Source organism: Malania oleifera, chromosome 4, assembly GCF_029873635.1.
Source record: "Malania oleifera isolate guangnan ecotype guangnan chromosome 4, ASM2987363v1, whole genome shotgun sequence".
Taxonomy (NCBI): Eukaryota; Viridiplantae; Streptophyta; class Magnoliopsida; order Santalales; family Ximeniaceae; genus Malania; species Malania oleifera.
In genome coordinates, this window is record NC_080420.1 from 116,138,899 (window position 1) to 116,156,022 (window position 17,124).

The 17,124-nt window shown below is 37.4% G+C and overlaps 1 protein-coding gene across 1 annotated transcript in view; it reads left to right on the plus strand.

Moving 5' to 3' along the window:
- The first annotated feature begins 4,427 nt into the window (after positions 1-4,427).
- LOC131154294 (uncharacterized) overlaps positions 4,428-17,124 on the plus strand; it is a 55,433-nt gene continuing 42,736 nt past the window's right edge. The window contains exons 1-3 of the mRNA XM_058106975.1: positions 4,428-4,592; positions 4,720-4,768; positions 9,433-10,275. Coding sequence (XP_057962958.1) covers positions 4,760-4,768; positions 9,433-10,275 — 852 coding nt within the window. The 5' untranslated portion in view covers positions 4,428-4,592; positions 4,720-4,759. The remainder of the gene's footprint in view (positions 4,593-4,719; positions 4,769-9,432; positions 10,276-17,124) is intronic.

A 17,124-nucleotide genomic window follows, 5' to 3' on the forward strand; every position in this document is an offset into this window, starting at 1 on the left:
ATATCGTACTAGGTAAACATATATTTTAACATCTGTTAATAAATCATATCATACATAAATTCATCTGTTATAACTGTAGTACTGAAAACAAACCCAGGATGACTAGCTAGTTGGTGTCATGTATTACCCCCCATGACGGGTTGTGCAGCCCGAAGGCGGGACTCGACAATGGCTGGCCGACCACTGCCGAATCAAATATGTCTGTAAGTACGATGAGCCCGCCACACCCTGGTCCGGACTGTCAGGTGGACGTCCACACTCTACTGAAAGCCACATCGACTATCCATCTCCCATCCCCTCGTGGGACAGTAGCACTAATAAGGCCTCGTGCCAAAATGAACCCATAGCTACGGTACCGAACTCCTGGTCTGAACTAAACTAACATCCTAGTTGTGAAAACATATAATACATGATCACACGTAACATCATTACGGCCTCGTGCCGAAAACATAGATACGGCCTTGCGCCGAAATCATACATATGACCTCGCGCCAAAATCATAGTAAATATGGCCTCGCACCAATAATATAAATACAGCCTCGTGCCGATAGCATAAATACGGTCTCGTGCCGATAACATAAATACATGGCCTCACGCCAATAACATAAATACGGCCTCGTGCCGATAACATAAATATATGGCCTCGCGCCAAAATTATTTCAGGTATATATATACTGAAATACATCATTTATTACATAATCGTCAAAACCATCACAACATAACTCATATTTTCATAATACCTGAAATCATGCTTGGTTCGTAAAATCTTTCACATCATAATACATTTCACATAAAATAATATTCATGCCACACATATGCTGTTAAAAGTCATACTTCATATTCTAAAATCGTGAATTCCTTACATCTCATACATACATATACATTTTAATCATCATAGCAGTATTTTTCCCAATCGTACATTTCATTTGTAATACACAATATAACTTATGTTTTTCTGAAAATAAATTTACTCATAATCAATAATAATTTGTATGGAAAAATTACTACTTTAGTTTATTCCCTTACCTGACTATTGAAAAATTCCTTAGGACCCAAAATTTCACGCCCTTGGCGCCCGAAATCTAATTCCTGCAATTTACATTTTTCCCAGATTAATTAATCTATTTCTCCAAAATAATACTCATCTAGCCTTCCTTAGGCTCCATATACCTCAAATTAATATTTAAACTATTATTTAATATCCATACTTAATTTTCCAAATTTTGCCTGCGGGTCCCAAAATTACACCCGCGGCACTCACCTGAGCCCTAAATTTCAGAAATCCTACTTCAGTCCTAGATGCTTAATATTTTAGCATTTCTAAATTAATGCTAATTAATTAAAAATAAGCCCCTTAATAATCGCCGCACCCCAAATTTAGAATTTTGGCCCGACACCCCCACGAGAATTCCGTCCCACTAGACTTGTAAAAAATCATCCCTAGATTCTCGTGGTGGTGTCCGTTCGTCAATTGGGCTTATATTTTGTAAGAAATTAAAGAAAAATGGGAAAATGGCTTACCCCAAGGAATACGCTTACGCCGCTCCTACCACCGATCCGCTCTGGTAGAAATAACGGCAGCGGCGAATGGAGTCCAGTGGTATTTTCAGATTTTCGATCGGGCGAAAATCCATCACAAAATCGAGGAGAGAGGGAGAGAGAACGTGAGGAGAGAGAGAGATTACAGAGAGTTGCAGGACAAACAAAACAAATAAATAAATAAAGAAGAAGAAGAAGAAGAAGAAGAAGATAAAATATAAGGGGGGGGGGCGTGAATCATTTATCAGAAGTCACCTGAAGCTTCAAAGAAGCTTCAGGTGATTTAATATCTATATATATATATATATATATATATTATAATAATAATAATAATAAATAAATACATATTTAATTAATATAATAATATATTTTATTAATAAAAATAAAAATAAATTTTAATTAGTTAATTAAATTTTTTTCTTTTTCTTTTAAATCTGATTAATTAATTAATTAATTAATTATTATTATTATTATTATTTTTTTTTTTTTGGGAAATCAATCCACTAATATTTATATCTCTTTTTGGGGGTTTTTACAATTAGCTCTTCATTAATAAGACCAATTACATGTATGAGAACCTTTTAAAGACATATTTCACCAAATAATGGAAGTCATTGCATTTAGGTAAGTTCTCGTGTAGTCTTAGAAGCTATGACCACTTTTCACCATCCATTCATTCAAGGAGTCATGGATGGATAACTAGCATACAAAGAATATTAGGACAACTAGAGCATGAAACAAATATGATCAAGCTATCGATTCTATGCATTCATTGAAACCAAGAAGGGCAACCTTTATTTCATCCAAAACATGCTTCCATGAATATCTAATAGAATCGCCAATGATATCAAAGTGATGTACAAAGGAGCATACATGGCGTGGACGTTAAACATATGTAAATATCTAGGAGCATGCAATAAATAAATCTAGACAATTTCAGCCCAATCATACCTTAAAGCTCAGCCATTAAGGCTGCTGCTCATTGTTATCCTCACATATATATATATCAATACAAAAAGAAAATAAAAGGATATACATTGATGATTCTACTATTCTCAAAGTATATTGAAGAACATGAAAAATTATTAAACCATTTTCATTATTCAATATATGATCATTGTCGATAGCCATATTTGACCAAATGGTCAAAAACCCAATCACAAAATACCATAGTGAAAATCAGGATCAATAAAACCTTAATTCTCCATTACTTTCTGTTTATTTTGTCTATTTGGAGACATTTATTCTTCTTTTTGACCATTTCAAGTGATCCAATATAATATAAAATAATTAAAAGTGCTTGAGGAGAATTTCAAACGCTTTGCATGAAAAAGTCGAGAAAAATATCTACTCTTGGTACATTTTATAGAAAAATAATTGTAAAGTATGAAAGTATGAATAGTTGAATAAAAAAAATAAAATGTTCGTTTATATATATATTTTTATGCATGGGTCCCATTAGAAGAATGCATGATCAAATCACAAAATTCATTTCAATTGGTATAACTTCTAAATTTGATGGGATTGGTATAAATAATGATCAACCCAAATGCAATTTACATGGCAAGTATACAATTTTGGGCATGAGTGATTGTGCACTACTATTTCCCCAAGCAAGGAACATAAATAAAATTCTTGTGACGTACCAGTGATCATATATCATGTAGTTGGATGTAGGGGTGAGCATAATTCGGTGAAAACCAAATTAACCGGATTAACCGGTCGAAATTGGCCGGTTCGGTTCGGGTAAAAAACCCGGTTCGATTAGAATTCTACAAATTTTCAGTTAATCGATTTCGGTTCGGTTAACGGTAAAAAAAATATCGGTTAACCGATTAACCGAATTACTAATAGTTTACATTTTTAATATAATTTATAATAGGGGCGGGCAGTGAACGCACTGAACGGCAGTCGAGCTTGGGGCCTGGGGGGAAAAAGGTCTTCGTTCACAATGGGGATTGGGGATTAGAGTTAGGGCTAGGTTTCTCACTTTCTCTGCGCTCTGCCGATCTGCCCCGCAGGCCCGCAGCTCTCCATCGGACCACCTCTCGCCTCTCGGAGTCGGAAAATCCCCTCTGGCCTCTAGCCTCTTCGAGTCTTTGGCAGCTCGGCTCTCCAGAGTCCAGCCTCTCGGCCCTCAGCGTCTCAGCCACCAGCTCGCTGTGCAAACCCAGACCCTGTCACCCCAGTAACTCTTCAGTCTCTTCCCCTTCTCCTCCTCCTCCTCCTCCTCTTCTTCTTCTTCTTCTTCTTCTTCCACCCCGTAAAATATCATTTTTATTAATAAAATTAATAAATAAGGTATATAATTAAGCTGGATTTGGTTTTTTTATTTTTTTTATAATAATCAATTTTTAAATAATTTCGATTAATATCGGTTAACCGAATTACCCAAATGGGTAATTCGGTCGGGTGCTGTTCGATTTCCTCCTTCAATTCGGTCGGTTCGGTTAATGGTATTATTTAGCCGAATTTTTCGATTAATTCGGTTAATTACCTGAATTTGTTCGAATCGACCGTTTGCTCACCCTTAGTTGGATGAGTCGAGTATGTTTGGACACCCCATCGTAACATAAAAAAGAAAAAAGAAAAAGAAAAAGGAAAAGAGAATGATAGGTAAGATGGTCATTTTACTTACACAATCCAGCGCCAGCGGGACCCGCCTAGGAATTTAGGTGGGTCCCACCGTCATCTGATCTGCGGCTTGTAGCCGAGTTTCTACAGTCTACACTAAAACTTTCTTACGTTTTTCAAACAATCGTCCGCAAAGCACCACGTCACTGTACTGACATTTTGTAGTACTAATCTACCCTCCATTTCACTCCAAAATACCAAACCACAACCCCCAACGACACTGATACGGCATCGTATTGTTCGCAGCCATACGTACTGCGCTGATGCAAATGCTCTCTCTCTCTCTCTCTCTCTCTCTCTCTCTCCGTTTTTCCTTCTCTTTTTTTTTTCAGAGCTCTCCCCCTTCGCACGGCCCCTTCTCCCTCTCTGTCTCTCTACCCTTTTTCGAATTCAACCTCTGCTCAGCTCTCCTAGCCCAGGTACAGTCTGTCTGTCTGTCTCTGTTGGGTACTGGGTACTCTTTTTGGTTGTTTCGTTTTGTTTCATAGAGAAGGTTGATAATGGAGGTCGATCAGAGAGCATAACAATGAGAACTTGTTTGCCCAGGTGTTCTTTCTGCACGTGAAGTTTAACGTGAAGCTCTTCCATGGAGGAGGCAAGTGAATCTCCTCTACCCTTACTCATTGTTCTGTGCATGTTCTGCTTTGTGTGTTTGAGCCATCTCAATATAATGGGGTTCTTCTGTGGTAAAAAGAGCTATGCTTGACGTTATCAGTTAGGAATTCTCTATCTTGTTATGGGTTTTCTACTTGATGCTTGGACTGTTTTAATTTTGGTTCATTGGCTGTGATTATGTGGGTACTCTACCTTCATACATAATTTGTTTTATGTTAGTTCTTGCGTACGGTTCTTATATGGTCATACGTTGGGTGAACATGTTTGGTGGCTGCTGTTGTTAACTTGTTGCCTAAAATGGATCTGCGGTTTCTCACCTTGTTTTGGGTCAGTGATTTTAAAGCTATGCTCATTTTTAATGGCGTGTTTGTAGAAATTTGGTGCCTGGCCGGTCAGCATGTTGATGATTGATTGCAATTGAGAAAGTGAAGAAGATTTTTAATCTTGAAATGCTGTTGATGTTTGAGATAATTAATGGTGTTTTATGCATAGAAGCTTGGTCTCTAGGTTTTTATTGGCTCATCAGTGTATCAATGTTTGTCAAAATATCTTTGTTGTAGCTTAGTTGGCTTTTAAATAGAGTTTGGTTTGTTTTCCTTCTCAGAATGCCATACAAATTTAGCATGTTTTCAAGGTAGTTTTTCATATCATGTTTTCAGAGTTTTGGGTTTTCCCCCAATTTCTCCTTTTTCTTGAATTTTTTGGGTTTATTCATTTTTATTCCTTTGTTCATTTTGTAGTTCTGAATATTTTATCTGATCTAAAGCAGGATTGTAGCAGGTTTGAGGTTTGTGTGTACTCACATGCGCATATTTTTCTCCTTTTCCTCAGCTGCATGTATGTTGGCTTCGTGGGATGTCCATCACACATGCTTTCTCATAATTCCACTATTTCATTTACTTTCAGAAATATTTTTCTTTCTTTATTTTTCCCCTGAATATCATGCATGGTGGTACAGATCACGTTTCATCCCGCTCACACACTCTCCCTTTTTTGAAAGCTTCCAACCATTTTGTGTGAATTGAATTGAGAAATGTCTTTTTGGTTAGATATGATCCTAATTTTATAGCTGTCTACCTAGAAATACTTAATTTCAGCATTCTATAATGCGTGAATATGAAACAATTTATCATTTATGGTATAGAATTTTATTGTAGTCACCTAACATGGAAGTGTAATCACAAGACAAAAATGGAGCACAACGCAGGAAATACAATGGGGAGATCCAGATGTGTGTTAATGGTTACTCTAGTTATTTGGTATCACTGCCATGTGTTATTGCTACGTTAATAAGTGTGAGTTTAGTTAGTGCATGAGTTAATAAGGTTATATGGCCATTGTTATATACTTGGCATATATTATAATTGAGGTTGAAAGACCTATCATTGTTATTAGGTCATCCAATTTACTTCACTCTCTTAACATGTCAGGGTTGCTAGAAGGTCCTGATTTCTGGTCTTGTTGCCTATGTTTATTGTGTTGTGGTTAAATCCTTGTTGTGAGTATTACTTATTGTTTGCTTGTCTTGACATGCACAATCGAGTTGCACGTGTGGGGGAGCATTAAAGCTTGATATACATTGTTAGCCCACTAACCTAAGCTTAAGATTTTAGGTAACAAATGTGTTTTTATGGGCTACTCTTGTATTCAAAAATTGTGTACTCGTGCTATCAAATGTATTCTTTTGGGCTACTGTTGCATTCAAAAAGGAAATCAATGTTATAGCCCCTTCTTTACTCTAATTTCTTACTTTGTGCTGATGTTACCTTATTTGAGTCTACACCATGCTATTTTGATTCCTCGAGTCCTGCTCAACTGGATGAGTCCCTTCCTCTGCCTAGTCTTCTAGATCCTATTCCATTATCTCTACCAAGCCCTCTTGAACTCCTTCTCGATACTTTTGTTAGAATCAAGGGAGGAGCCTCCTCTAGCTTCTACTTCTACCCCTTTAGTTCCTTCACCAATTCTATTTCCCAAGATGTTGATCTTCCTATTGCTGTTTGGAAAGGTAAAAATGCACTTGTACCCTGCATCCAATAGCTAATGTATGATTTCTTTTCACCCTCATATTATGTTTTTGTTAGTACTCTATCTTCTATTGCTTTTCCTAAATTTTTTTTATTTTGAAGTTGTGCCTCATTTTGGGTCGAACTATGGAAGAAAACAATGATTGAAGATATGTATGCGTTATAGTATAGTGATACTTGGGAACGTGTACCTCATCCTCAAGTCTACGGTTTGGATATTATGATAAATTCTCTTGGTCGCTAAACTTACTTGGTCATCGACTTGGTCACCATGTGTCATTGGCCTCATGAAGTTAGATGTAAAGCTCTTCCTACATGGTGATGAGGAGGTGTATATGGAGCAACCACTTGGTTGTTGCTCTTAGGATTAGTGTGTTGGCTTAAAATAAATCCTTGTATGGTTTGAAGCAGTCTCCTAGAGCATGATTTGGTCTATTTAGTGTCATTGTACTTGAATTTGCTATTCAATGGTACACGATTTATCACTTCCTATTTTATCATACTACATCTCGTAGGTGCCTGCTGTGGATGATATTGTGATTACTTGTGATGATGATCAAGTCATCAAGCGTCTAAAGCATTTTCTAGGTTCTAAATTTCAGACCATTTTGGGCCATTGAAATACTTCTTGGTATTGAAGTAACCCTATCTTGTGGGGATTGTTTTGTCTCGAAGGAAATATGTTCTAGACCTTTTGGATGAGATTGGGCTGTTCGGATCCAAATAGCAAGTTAGTGCTAGATGTGGGGTGATTTGTTGGATGACCCTAGACGGTATCGGAGACTTGTTGGAAAGTTGTACTATCTCACAGTCACTCTATCATAGATATCTTTTGCAACGATTGTCGTGAGTCGGTTTCCTCATTCCCCAAGAACAATTTACTGGGATGCAATTATTTGTCTCTTTAGATACCTCAAAGGTGCATCTAGGAGAGGTTTTTTACATCAGGATAAGGGCTGCGCTTTTGTTCAGGGATATATAGATGCATATGTGGCTCAATCACCTTCCAATCTACAATCGGGTATTGTGTTTTTGTTGGTGGTAACTTGGTATCTTGAAAAATAAGAAACAAACTTGGTGGCTAGGTTGAGTTCTAAGCCAAAGTATTGGACCATGGGCCACACTACATGTGAGCTCGTTTGGCTAAAGAACATGTTGGGGTGGGTTTCCATATTCTCAGCCTACGGAGTTGATGTGTGATAATCAAGCTCCAATTCTTATTGTCTCCAACCCAATCTTCCACGAGTCAATGGGACACATCAAAGTTGATTGTCACTTTGTTTTGGAGAAACTTGTGAAGAAGCTCATTACACCCACTCACATGAAGTCTAAATTCCAATTTGCTGATTTAGTTATTTAGTATTACTGCTTTGTGTTGTTGCTGTGTTTGTAAGCATGAGCTAGTGTGTAAGATAGCAAGGGAATATGGTTTGTAATGTACTTGACATATATTATAAATAGAGGGAGAGATCTACTGTTGTGATTAGCTCTTCCAATTTACACAGTACTCTTAACAATGCGAAGCATGTATTTAAGAAGGAAATATAAATGTTCAAAAAAGAAAAGAAAAGAAAAGAGTGAAACAATTTATGGCATTCACATTTCAATGGACATTTTGGTTACTCAATACTCCACTGCTTAGTTGTTTTCTAGTTTTTGTTTCCCTTCTTTTCTGTCCCGCAAATTTCATCGAATTTCTACCATGCTTGGGATACATAATGATTTTTGGAAATGAGAACAGATTTCCTAGAAAATGCTGATCATTTTGCATGACGAGTTTTCTGCAACAATGTTTAGGAGTTACCAGTGATTGCTATGCATGCCTACAGCATGCTGAAAGTGTTACCCACTTCTTGTGATTCAAGTGCAGAAATTATAATCACTCTCACGTGGACATGTTCCAATAATTGATGCATAGCATCACACTCCTTTTTAGGTGTTGAAGTCAGTCCAAATTTTCCAACATGTCTCACTGTTACTCCTGGCTGGCTTTCATAAGGAGGACATTAGATTATTCTTCCTTGCTTTAGACAACAGCTTATAGTATTTGTTTTTCTTAGGTTACTATGCATTTTTAAGTTGTAGTATAACTTGACACTTATTTTATTCTTTATTTTCATTAATTTGTTAAGTTGTTTTTATTTTCATAAATTTGTAGAATGATTGGTTTAGTTTGCAATCTTAGATCTGTTTCTTGGACCTTATGCTGTTATTGTGAGTTTGAGTTTTAATGCAAGTACAAGATTATAGAGGGAACTGATTTCTAGCCATCACAAAATTGGAATTCTAGAATTTGGCTAGTATCAACTGTTTCCTGTGCAAATATTTTTTCTGGGACCTGAGAAAATATTTGGAGGATTAGTATTTTTTATTTGATTTATATCAGGAGTCCTAACCTCAAATAAATTTTACTCCCTCCTTTCAAGCCTCAGCTATGCACATATGTAGTACACTTGTTTATTTTAATTTTCAGTAGTTTTTAATTTGTTTGAATAATGTTACAATCTGCCTTTTTTGCTTGAGATGGCCTTTGCCTCTTTGTCCTGTTTATGCTTTTATTCATTCATGGTCTCTTTTTTTGAGTTAATTTGTGTGTTTCAAATATATTGATCAACAGGTTGACTTAGTTCGGCCAGATCATGATGTCAAGGGCATTGAAGAAACAGAAGCTGAGCAGTTACTTCCCCGTGATTCTCCTGATGCATATGATATATTTGGAGATCCACTGGTGCATCCTCGAGTTGGTTGTGAATACCAGGCCGAAATACCTTCCATCATATTGGAATCTGAGCATTTTCATCTTTTAATGAATTCTATTGATACAAAAGTCATGGAAGATTCTTCCCACTCTTCTCTGATGGGATTACCCATCCCAATTATGTGGGTTGTTGATGAAGCATGTAATATTAAAAATGAAGGGGCAGGAACATTTTGTAATCCCTACAAAGCAGTCAGTGTAAATGGTTTTGTGGAATCTAAATGCAGGAACAAGGGGCAGATTAATCCAACCAATAAAAATTCTAAACACAAAGTTGAAACCTTTGATCCTGGATTGCACTGTGAAAAAGAAATAGAATCAATGAGCCTAGATTCTACAATTGAAAATTCTAACCTGGATCAAATTTATAAAAGCAAAAGCTGTTGTCCGCTCCCTGGTTCTTTAGGTGGCTCATGGAATGATATTGAAATGGATAGTTTTGTCCTTGGTTTATACATATTTGGGAAGAATCTTGTTCAGGTGAAGAAATTTATGGAGTGCAAAGAGATGGGAGATATATTGTCATTCTATTATGGTAAATTCCACAAGTCTGATAGACATTGTAGATGGTCAGATTGCCGGAAAATGAGAAGCAGGAAGTGCATAATTGGACAGAGGATTTTTACTGGATGGAGGCAACAGAAGCTGCTATCTCGTGTGCTTCCTCATGTCTCAAAAGAATTCCAGGACACTTTGCTGGAGGTACTTCATAGGTGTTACATATGCATGTTACTTTAATTTGCAGATTTACAATTATTTAATCAATGATCTAGTTCCCAAATATATTTGTCTATTTTGTAACTGTTGCATATCTATTCCTCTTTAGTTTATATATTAAGACTATTTGATCAGATATCAAGTACACAAATATTTGAGTTTTGGAATCTATGGTAGATTAACCCCTTTTATTTTGGTCTTAATTGAGTGCTTTATTGCTGATGAATTATTCCTTACTTTTATGGTGTCACAGTCCATTGTGCTTCCAACTTTATTTTCTGTTGCATCTTAGTTTTCTTTATCTCTCACATTCTAATTGACAATATGAAGAGCGTCAACAAGTGCGAAGCATTTTTGTTGTGGAAAATTTCTTTGTTGGGTCTGACAAAAGGAGTAAAATGGATGAAAGATCAATTTTTTCTAGAACAGGGGTAGATATATAGTACATAAACTTACGATAGTAGAAAATTCTTTTTCCCCCTTCTTGTAGTCATTCTTGGTGAAAAAGAAAATAAATCTTTTTAATGCGATTGTCATTTGCTTGTTGTTGTTGTTGTTGTTTTGTTATTTCATTAGAGAATCCTGCAACATTTATCTTTCTTGGTAATGTTCTGTGCTTCCACATATGTTCCTTTTCTTCAACTTGCTAAATATATGGCACAAGTATGTAACCTGAAGCCTATCTCTCTTAGTCAAGATTTATGCAAATAAGTTATTGTTGTGCAAATGAATGCGCAGTGGAAAACAGAATCACACAATGCTGCAGCCAATAATGAAATATACAGAAAACACAATCACACAGATTATATGAAAGCAATAAAACAATGACACAAAGAATTACGTGATTCAGCAATGCCTACATCTACGGGAGCAAATGGGTGTGAATTTTCACTATCTTGTGTCCAAAGACAGAGTTACAACATAAAACAACAAACAACAAAACCAAGCCTTAGTCCCACTAAGTGGGGTTAGCTATATGAATCCTTTTCCGCCAATTTATGCGATCATGGACCATTTCTCGGAGGTTTTTTCCCCGAAACCCAACCTATACAACTTCCCAATTCAAAAATTGGAAACCAGTGCAGAGTAACTGATCAAAACCGTCGACGGTTTAATGCTGAGACCAAACAGTCGATATACCACTACAAATCCGTCGACTGTTTCTTTTGCACCTGGACAAAACCGTCTACGATTTCAGGCAAACCGTTGCCAGTTTCTTCCTGCAAGTCAGCATCACTGTTTTCTACCATGTTTTCTTTGTACATGCATTCCGTTCAACATATGAGCCACATATTACAAAAATCTCCACCTTGGTGAATATACACCCCTTCGGAGAAAATCGAAAACATAACCCCACCTAGGACAATAGGTTGGGACCGCCTCCCGTCTAGCAACTGGAGACATTAAACAAGTCCAAGCAATCCTTGAACTTATCCGTGGTAACAAGCTTTATCAATACATCTGTTGCATTCTCAAAAGTGTGAACTTTCTCAAGCAAGAGTTCACCAGAAGAGACCAACTCTTGGATCCTGTGAAACCTCAAATCTGTGTGCTTCATTCTTGCATGATACACTTGGTTCTTCACCAAATAAATGATACTTTGATTACCACAACGCAGCAAAACTCCATCTTACTGGATACCCAGCTCCTTGACCAATCCTATAAGCCACAATGCTTCCTTGGCAGCTTCGACTACTATCATATACTCCGACTCAGTTGTTGATAATGTAACCAGAGACTGTACCATGGACTGCCAACAATAGGCCCTCCCACAAGGGTAAAAACATACCCTCTTGTAGACCTCCTGTCATCCAAGTTCCCTGCATAGTCTGCATCCACATATCACTCAACTGATGGATCACTCTGTTGCCTGCCGAACATGATGTCATAGTGTGAAGTACCCTGTAAGTATATGAAAATCCACTTGACTGCATCCCAATGCTGTGTACCCGGATTTGAAAGAAACTTATTCACCGCACTGCACTAGCATAGGGTACCTTTGACATGTCACGAATGTTATCATCCATCCTTGGGCACTGAGCGATAGATAATTTAAAATGATTTACCAACAGTGTACTTACCGATTTTGCATTAATCCTACTAAACCTCTCCAACACCTTTTCCACATAGCTGTTTTGAGATAACCACAATCTCCTAGCAGCTCTATCCCTGTGTATCTCCATCCCAAGAATCTTCTTGGCCGCACCCAAATCTTTCATGTCAAACTATTTACTCAACAGAGTCTTCAACTGATTTACCTAAGTCATATCCTTCGAGCAATCTGCATGTCATCAACATTTTGCAATAGAAAAATGAGAGAACCGTCCTCAAGACTCTTCATATACACGCAGCAATAATACTCACACCTCTTGTAGCCAATCCGGATCATGTAGGAGTAAAAACGATTGTACCACTGCCTTGGAGACTGATTCAGCCCGTAAAGTGACTTCCTCAGTTTACAAACCAAGTGCTCCTATCCAGGTTGATTAATCCCTTCTGGCTTTACCATGTAAATTAGTTTTTATGTCCATTTGCTCCAAATGCATTTTGAAATGCGCCACTAATCCCAACACTACCCTAATGGAAGTGTGTCTGACCATAGGGGAGAAAATCTCATCATAATCAACTCCTTTCTTTTGCGAGTAACCCTTTGCTACTAACTAAGTCTTGAATTTCTCTCATTCCTTTTCTAATACCGCTTCTTTTTTCCTATACACCCACTTGCATCCTATCACCCTCTTCCCATTTGGAAGCTCCACCAACTCTCATGTCTGGTTCTTATGCAATGAATCTATCTCCTCCACCATAGCACCTATCTATCTATTTTTCTCTTGAAAAGTAGTAGGATCCTTGTAACTGGTAATGAGAGCATAAGACACCAGATTATCAAATCCATACCTGGGCAATGACCTGATAGTGCGTTTGGGTATGTGTATAGCTATACTGTGATCCTGCTGGTCTCCCGTGTTAGAACTCTCTGCATTCTGAACAATGTCATCTCTGCCCTTAGTCGCTAACTCCACCTACACCCCATGCTTATTTTTGCTGCAGTTTTCTGGCGCACCTGTTTCTTTTCATCTTCCTCCTGAGTACGCTGCACCATGACTTTACTGATCACCACTTTGTTTGCCATTGGATCCCACAGTTTGAACCCTTTCACACCTTTCTGATACCCCAGAAAAATGAACCATCTAGACTTAGCATCATACTTTGATCTCTCCTCACTAGAAATGTGCACATAGGCTGGACATCCAAACACTCTCAAATAGGAGTAGTCTACCGCATTACTTGTCCATACCTCTTCTACAACTTTCCCATCTAGTGATGCCCTTGGTGATCGGTTAACCAAGAAACACGCTATACTCACCGTCTCGGCTCAGAAGTTTTTTGCAAGCCCTGCATTCAACTTGAGACACCGAACCCTTTCAGTTAGAGTTCGGCTCATCCTTCCCACCACACCATTCTGTTGTGGTGTCCTGCGTACGGTGAAATGTCTCCTTATGCCATGCTACTCGCACAACTCCATGAACCTCGAATCAGCGTACTCGGTTCTATTGTCTGACCTGAGGCATTTAGTTCTCCTCCCGGTCTGATTTTCTACCTCAGCTTTTCACAATTTAAACTTGGTAGACGTCTCTGACTTGTGCCGCATGAAGTACACCCAAACCTTTTGTGAGTAATCATCAATAAAACTCACGAAGTACATATGTCCACCCCATGATGCTACCCTCACCGGCCCCCAAACAACCGAATGAATGTTGTCAAAAATCCCCTCCGTCTTGTGTGTGGCTGTTTTGAATTGCACACTGTTTTATTACCTAAGAACACAATACTTGTAGAAATTTGGCCTGCACGTTTTGACACCTTTCAAAAGATTTCCCTTATAAAGTTCCTTCATCCAATGCTCACCCATATGCCCTAATCGCATATGCCACAAAACAGTATTATCTAACTAAGAATCTGCAACTGTAACTCCACCTACAACTGTAGTACCTAGCAGTGCATAGATATTTCTCGCAAATTTCTATCCCTTCATCACCATTAGGACGCCTTTACACACCTTCATTACCCACTTTTAGACTTGTAATTAAACTTGTTACAATCCAAAATGCCCTATGAAATTAAATTCTTTTGTAGATCCGGTATGTGCCTAACATCACATAATATTCTCACAACACCATCACATATTTTAATTCTTATGTTTCCTATTCCAACAATTTCGCGTGAAGTATTATTTCCCGTTAGAATAGAACCAGAATTAATTGACCTATAGGTGCTGAACCAATCCTTATTTGGTGTTATGTGATAAGAGCACGTTGAATCTAGGATCCAAGAATCCGTAAGGCAATTTGAACCCTATGAAACAGAAAGCATATCACCATCACCGCTTTCCGGGTCTCCTTCTTCCACTACATTCGCCGATTTTGAAGAACCCTCTTGATTTTCTGCATTCCCCTTCTTCCTTTCTGGACACTTCGGTTTTATGTGTCTCTTTTTCCCGCACTTAAAACACTATATGTCCTTTTTCTTCGTGGATTGCGACCGAGACTTATTATTACTCGATCCGCTCCGGAACTTGATTCTCTCACGTTTTTCGTTACCTTTCACCACATGCCCTTCACCTTGTGAAATCTCATCGTTGGCTTTCTTTCTTTGATGAAAGCCTAGTAGAGCGCTTGTAACCTCTTCCAAATTCAGGGTTTCTTTTCCCCCTGTTAAAGTTGTAACCATATTTTCATATGTATGAGATGCAAGTAAGGGATTCAATAGCATCAGCGACTTGTCTTCCTCCTTGAACTTCACATCAACCCACATTATCACTTATAATCTGATTGAATACATTGATGTGTTGGTTCAAATCCGAACCTTCTGTCATCTTAAGCCAATACAACTTCTGCTTAAGATATAATTTGTTCGTTAAAGACTCAGACATATACTGGCTTTCCAGTTTCTGCCAAACAGCCGCCAGAGATTCCTCATCCATGACGTGATACAACATGTCATCAGCTAGACAAAGCCTGGTAGTTGCCATAGCCTTCGCTTCCAACTCCTTCCAACTCGTTTCGTGTATGCCTTCCGGTTGACTTCTATATAATGCCTTCACCATACTCTGCTGCACTAATAGATCCTTAACCCTTTTCTGCCATAGTCCAAAGTTTCTCGATCCATTGAACTTGACAAAATCAAACTTTGCAGAAGAAATCTTAGAAGCCATTGTAACCAATTGCTCTGATACCAATTTGTTGTGCAAATTAATGCGCAACAGAAAACTGAATCCCACAATGCAGTAGCCAACAATGAAACACAATTACACAGATTATATGAAAGCAATAAAACAATGATACGAAGAATTACGTGGTTCGGAAATGCCTACATCCACGGGAGCAAACAACTGTGAATTTTCGCTATCTTGTGTCCAAAGACATAGAGTTACAACATACAACATGTATATATAACCCTTTCGGAGGTTTTCTCCCTGAAACCTAACCTATACAACTTTCCAATTCAAAATTCGAAAACCAACATTGAGTAACCGAGCAAAACCATCGACGGTTTAATGCCGAGACCAAACAGTCATTATACCACTGCAAATCCGTCGACTGTTTCTTTTGCACTTGGAAAAAACCTTTTACGGTTTTAGGCAAACCATCGCCCGTTTCTTCCTGCAGGTCAGCATCACTGTTTTCTACCATGTTTTCTTTGTACATGCATTCCACTCAACATATGAGCCACATATTACAACAGTTATCTATCTTTTTTAAAAGCAGAAATGAATTTTGCAAGGTGCGAGTTCTGATGATAAATTGATAACTTCATTAGATTTGTCACATTGGCATGCTTTCTTTTCGAATAGCTAAAAGTCCATGTCCAATTCTAATGGTACTAGAAGCAACATCCTAGATGCTTCATGAACCATTAATGCATACAATCATAATTGTCAACTATGATTCATATTGTGAATTATCTTAATTTTGTGAAGTGAGAATCACAATATTCACCATAAATTATAAAAAAATCTGCAAGTGACATGTACATATGTAGAACTAACAAAATACAAAAGGAAAATATACATTGAATGATCGTGCATCCATATATCAAAATAAATGTATGGAAAATATATTGATAAACACTGTATGTATGTATAGATGCATGCATATGTGCATGATGTTATTTATTAGAATTCAGAAGGTTAACAGTGTGAAAAAGGCCACTTTAAATTTAGTATTTTAAAAAAAATCTTCATCCTTAAATACTTCTAATCTCCAAATAAACAATTTTTGAGGAGAATCAAACAACTGAAGATTGTATGGTATTTTTGAACTCTTTCAAAAAAGTTACACTTAAATCCTTTTCATGTTAAAACTAAGGCATCTTCATGTTTGAAATTTATGTTTAATTCACAACCAATTGGATCAAACTATATAGGTCACAATTACTTACTGAGTCATGGAACATGAGGTCCAAAATGTGAATTGTATGATTTGAATTCCAGACTCATATGCATGGTCAGTCCTTACTTTGATTCTCCAAATAGATTCAAATTGGTACGCCGGTGAATGGAATTAAATTAAGTCATATGATTTTATTCGAGAATTGTATGATTTTGAGAACAGTGCAAATGGTGCACATAACATTTATTGACTCAAATGAGGGGGAAAATGTATTTTCTCTGGTTTACACGGTATAACTTCTTGTAATGTCCTGACATGGGACACTATGGCAGATCCTAAAGAAATGTGCAAGGAGATCCAACTGTTTGGGTTGTCATGACAAACATACCAACCTAGTTCCATAATTTCCATCAAGTATATTTGTTATTTTCCTTGTATGTTC